The sequence below is a fragment of the Neomonachus schauinslandi genome, chromosome 6, assembly GCF_002201575.2.
Source record: "Neomonachus schauinslandi chromosome 6, ASM220157v2, whole genome shotgun sequence".
In the NCBI taxonomy this organism is placed as follows: Eukaryota; Metazoa; Chordata; class Mammalia; order Carnivora; family Phocidae; genus Neomonachus; species Neomonachus schauinslandi.
The window spans coordinates 104891411-104897410 of NC_058408.1; the positions used below are offsets into that span (position 1 = coordinate 104891411).

Below are 6000 nucleotides of genomic sequence, written 5' to 3' on the forward strand. Positions count from 1 at the left end.
CTTTGGCAAACTTATACAGGCTGGGGGAAAAAATGTAAATCATTAGACCAGGTTTGTTATACAGAAGAAAAAAATGGGTAAATAGTAGATTCTGAGAGCTTGCTCCTTGGCCAGACAGCTGAATTTGACTCTCTTCCTTGATGGAATGCTATGAAGAAATGGAAAGAAATGCAAAAGTTAAACTATACTACCACAGGATTTCCGGAAATGGAATGTCCACACTCGATAGTTCTCCAGATAGTATGGCATGAAATGTTCAAGGTGAATGGGGGGGGGGGGGGGGGGCTGGAAGGGGAAGAGCTAGGTTGGGAGGGGAGGGTTAGGAAGCTGTGGATAAAGACCAATGACTGTCATCAGCTCTGCCCTCATGGAGGTGTATCATTCTAGGGTGAATTATTAATACCTGGTTATTAGACCAGGTTTGGACCAATGACTGTGTGGGTGAGCTGCCCTCTCCAGCTTAGGGCGCCGGGCAATGTGCCCTCAAACGCACAGGAACCCCTGCAATTCATTATTCACAGTTCTAGCTCCTTATAATCAAAGTTTCTTTGCAACCAAAACCCCTCTTCCCCAATTTCCTGACTTGCCTGGTATGCATGGGGATGTTCATGTTTAATAATTCACTTTATTCTGACCACCCCTTACACATACACATCTGCATCCTGCCCTCTGTAACACAGGCTGCTATGGCCTTTTAATTAGGAAGAACAATATTTGGACAATTTTGATTGTTATCAAACATTAACCTCACAGCCGGAGGCCTCATTGAGATGAGAAGCCCAAGAGGGAGGGAAGGGGGTACAGAGAGACGGGGGCAAGACCCCTGTCACGCTGGCTCAGCTTTGGGATTCCACGGCAATCCATGCCACGCATGGTGAGAGACCACACACTTCACTAGCTGAACCAGCTTTAAGAGGAACGAAGAGAATAAAATTATTTCAAACAATTATGTGCCTTTCCCTCCAGGATGAAGTTAAAGTCAACTGCTGTTTGCTTGTCTGGAACCAGGATGGAAAAATACCCTAGAGGCCAAATCCTCATTTCTAGGAACCTAAAAGCTTGCTGCTGAGTTCCACTGCAGTGCCTACGAGTAACATTCCATATCAGAGCGGGGGTCAGAGACACTTTCTCTCCCTCATTCTGCCTTCTACCGTTGCCTTCCTAGAGTCTGTTCTCTGTCCAGTCACCATGGAGGTCATCTAATACAGGAATTGAGGATGTTATGTCCTTGCTCAAATCTCCCAATAGCTATATCAATTATAGGACTAAAACCCAGGTTTCTCATCATGGCCCCTGCCTTCCTCTCTGACCTCATTGCATTCCACTCTTTCCCCAGTCCCACCAGCCCCACTGGCCCTCCTTCCTTCCTTCCAACACTTCAAACTTATTCCTGCCTCTTGACCTTTGCCCTTGCTCTTCTACCAGCCTGGACAAGGTCTCAGCTTCAATGTCACCTTCCAAGGGAGGCCTTCCAGATCTTTCTGGCTAAAGCAGCATCCTGACAAGTTCCCCATACCCACAGGCAGTCTCCTCTCTTCATGGCATTTGACTCTATCTGCATTTAATAGTTTCTATGATGATTGTTTGTCTCCATTCACTAAAGTGAAGACTTCAGAAGAACAGCGATGTTATCTTGTTCACCCCTCCATCCCTGGCACCAAGAATCCACCTGGCACAAAGAAAGTACTCAGAAATATGTGGATGGCTAATCAATAAGTGAATTTCTGTGGTACTCCATGGGACTAGGTTCTTTGGCAGATATCGGGACATGGGTAATTGGCCTCGAAACTCTCCTGCATTTTCCACCCCCCTTCATTACGAGAGTTTCCTTACAAAGGAGTTGACCCTTTTGTATTTGTTACTCTCGTTTACTTCCACCTTGGGATACTATGCTCCTCTGATGGATATGATCTGGGGGATGCCTGGTCATCCGAGCTCTGTTTCCGTGTTCACAGCCAACTAAGCAGTGCTGGGGTGGACAGCCTCATAAGGAGGGCCTTTCGTGTCAATGAGTCCAGGGGATTGGAGGTGGGTTTGTTCTGGGCCTTACACCCCCTTAGATGCTCCCCGTAGGTTGTCAGAATCAGAGAATTCTTAGATCTCAAGAGCTTAGCGTCTCTTTGACTGAGAGCTCAATAAATACTCACCTTAGTGAGGTGTCAGAGCTGGGGGGAACGGGGACATGTATGTTGAGTCAGTGGAGAAAGCATAACAATGGGCCTAAGCTGCCCCAAACTTGGGAACCAGCCGCCGAGGATTTCTACAGAAACTGCTCTGGACCAAGAGTGCTCCCATGGGTACTTGCCTAAGAGATCGAGTGTCTTCGTGCTCCAGCAGAATGATATTTATATCTTACTGGTTTTATGTTACTGTGTCCCCCTTTAGGAATGCAGTGAAAAAAGCTCTTGTTTTGGTTGGCATATCCCAGGAATAGTGCTCTTCTATCTGGTTTCTGCTTTTATGGGGCGATCTTTCATAACTCTGTTTCTACTCTTCAGAACCACAATCATTGCCTTGCCCTTCTCTCTTGCAAAAATGATTAGAGCACTGAGTGCACAACATGGAAAGGCCTTTGGGTGAGCCTGAACCCCTGTCTGTTAGGTCTCTGTGACTCTTAGCCATCTCATCCTCCCACTAAACTTGGAGCCTTGGTTTCTTCTTTTTGTAAAATGGAATTAATAACATCCCCTGACAATTACCCAGGGTTACGGGGAGGATCAAACAAAATAATGATCATAAATAAGGAGCTCTGAAAATACTAAATCACCATAGGAAGGAAGGCATCATTATTATTGTTTTCTTTAGTGTCATGAACAACTTCTATTAGGCAATGCAACATAATTACTCTCGAGGCACGCCCACTTTAAGTCCTGGTTTCTCGGGAGCTCATGATCCAAAGTTCCTGACTTACCATATCTTTCTCAAGAGGTCCCATTAGCAAGCTGCTTTGGAAGAGATTTGAGACAGGATATGCCAGAAGCTACTGAGCCCGATCTAGTCTACCCCAAGGAGCAAAGGTGTTTGAGGTTGGTTATTGGAGCAATGGCAAATAAAGCTGATCGGTGATGGCCATGTTCTCTTCCTGGGCCAGTCTGAGGGTACTACAAGGGAAAGCTCTGGATCTTGGTATCAAACCTTGCAGCAGTCCCAAATGGAAAGAGAGTCAGCTCCCATTTGGGAGACAGCGCCCTCGGACTCAGTTTCCCTTTCAGCCCTAGTACAGCCATCTTCACACTTGGTGGTCCCATATCCACTGGAAATCACTTTGCAAAAATACTCCCTCCTCCATGGTCTTAGCTGTCCTCCTTTTCATGCACCGTACTGACTATGTTCAAGTGGACACAACCACCTTGGCATCCCTTCAGGGTCCGGAGGTGGGGATTAGGCACTAGGTTCACTCAAAGGTGCTGATGGTGGGGATTTTTCATCCTCTGCTCTAATAAAGCAAGGACAGGCATTTTTTCATGTCTCTTTAAACTGCTGGGTGAAACATAAACATAGTCAAGAAACCTCTTGATGTTTAGTGTTTCTTTAATAGGAAAAGGAGAAGGGAAACGAATTTGGGGAAAGGAAAAGGGGGGGAGGGGGAAAGAAACACTACTTACGCCGTTTGCAGCCGCATTTTTTTATTCTTTTGGGATCTGTGATGTCATCATGACAGGCCTTGCAGTAAAAAAATGCCCTGGAGAAAGAGAATGGAAAAACTGACACGTTTCATAATCCACCCGAATGAAACAAGCACCACATTTCCTCCACCGTGGTGCCAAATTAATGAAACACGCCAACACTAATTTCCTTTCATCTTTTGAAAGGTTTAGACATTTACAGACGGGAATGTTTGTTGCAAGACCTTTTATTTCAAACCCAGGATTCTGCAAATTGAGTTAGTGCTTCTTTTAATATACTTTCCTTTGAAGAGGAACTGGGGGAATGGCTGCTGATGGGACACCCTGGGTCTGCTGGCTTGTCTTTCGTTTTTGAGCACGGCATTCAGTGCCGCTCATCAGAACACGCTGGCAACCAGCCCCGGGCCCTTGGTGGGGAAGTTGAATCCATCTCCGAAACCCTTGCCGTCTGGTCAGATATTTATCAAAGGGGCCCCAAGGATAAAGTTCCACCGTCAAATAAAAACATTAGCCTTGTCACTCGGAAAGCCCATTTCTTTTCAAAATGAGAGAGGTTATGGAGGAAGGTGGACAGGGAAAGACAAAAGTGGTGAGTCAAAGGGGTCCTCTGTCAGATGTTGGCGGGGATGCGGAGAAAGGGGAACCCTCCTACACTGTTGGTGGGAATGCAAGCTGGTGCAGCCACTCTGGAAAACAGTATGGAGGTTCCTCAAAAAGTTGAAAATAGAGCTACCATATGATCCAGCGATTGCACTACTGGGTATTTACCCCAAAGATACAAAAGTAGGGATCCGAAAGGGTACGTGCACCCTGCTGTTTATAGCAGCAATGTCCACAATAGCCAAACTGTGGAAAGAGCCAAGATGTCCATCGACAGATGAATGGATAAAGAAGACATGGTATATATATACAATGAATATTATGCAGCCATCAAAAGGAATGAGATCTTGCCATTTGCAACGACGTGGATGGAACTGGAGGGTATTATGCTGAGCGAAATAAGTCAAACAGAGAAAGACATGTATCATATGACCTCACTGATATGAGGAATTCTTAATCTCAGGAAACAAATTGAGGGTTGCTGGAGTGGGGGGTGGGGTGGGAGGGATGGGGTGACTGGGTGATAGACACTGGGGAGGGTATGTGCTCTGGTAAGCGCTGTGAATTGTGCAAGACTGTTGAATCTCAGATCTGTACCTCTGAAAAATATAATGCAATATATATTAAGGGAAAAAAAAAAGAAGAAGAAGAAGATAGCAGGAGGGGAAGAATGAAGGGGGGAAATCGGAGGGGTAGACGAACTATGAGAGATGATGGACTCTGAAAAACAGACTGAGGGTTCTAGAGGGGAGGGGGGTGGGAGGATGGGTTAGCCTGGTGATGTGTATTGAGGAGGGCACGTTCTGCATGGAGCACTGGGTGTTATGCACAAATAATGAATCATCGAACACTACATCTAAAACTAATGATGTAATGTATGGGGATTAACATAACAATAAAAAAATATGGTCAAAGGGGTCCTGTCAAATTTCTTCTAGCATTTCATAGCCCATAGTTGCTCCCAAACTAGAAGGACCAACTCCCATACTCTCCAGCCTCGAGATCATGTAATAAATGGAGGTTTTCTTCTCATGGTAAAAGCACAGCTCAGCTGAGCACCGCAATGGGGTGGGCAGAGGGCACTCTAGGGTTGGGTACCCAGTGGAAGCAACCAATAAGAAAATCCCCTCGACTGACCTCAAGTGTCAAGCTGTGATTACCAAGCACATTGGCTGTGTCAAAGATACTCTGGATGAGACAAAACAAGATCATTCAAGCACAGAATGCATAGGACCTAGAAGAACAGCACTGGAGGCCTATATCCTTTCAGCACAGGAGATTACTGGGAAAAAATTCACTGGAACAACCTTACAAGCTCTGGATATGGGGACTAACAAAATCCTTGGCTTTACCACTCCCAACATGAAATTGAACGCCAGGGATAAACGTGGTCTTGCCTTGACCAAGACTACAAAGAAAGAAACACAATTCTTGACCATTCTATTCCTAGATTCCTTTTTATGTTTTCACAGGACTTGCACATGTGATTGGCTCCAGATGGAAACCAATGTTAAGACTTTGGGATCTGGAAGAGATCATGGAGGTTCCCAGGACTCAGTGTCCTTATCTGTAAATTGAGGAGGTTGTCAACAACCTGCCAAAAGTCATCCTGTGCTGGGCTTGGCTGGGCCCAGAACTTCTAAATCCAAGCCCAATGCTCTTTGTGCCCTAACAGCTCATTCACTATTTCTTTAAATGCTAGTGTTCATCCGTCTTGAAAGAAAGAAAAAGAAAGAAAGAAAGAAAGAAAGAAAGAAAGAAAGAAAGAAAGAAA

General features: G+C 45.4%; 1 protein-coding gene across 16 annotated transcripts in view; it reads right to left on the reverse strand.

Annotated features, from left to right (window-relative positions):
- Nucleotides 1-6000, reverse strand: part of KCNMA1 (potassium calcium-activated channel subfamily M alpha 1) — a 728164-nt gene that overhangs the window by 125580 nt on the left and 596584 nt on the right. For all 16 annotated transcript variants that reach the window (XM_021699676.1, XM_021699672.1, XM_021699675.1 and 13 more), the window contains one exon: nucleotides 3606-3682. In XM_021699676.1, the coding sequence (XP_021555351.1) occupies nucleotides 3606-3682 (77 nt within the window). The remainder of the gene's footprint in view (nucleotides 1-3605; nucleotides 3683-6000) is intronic.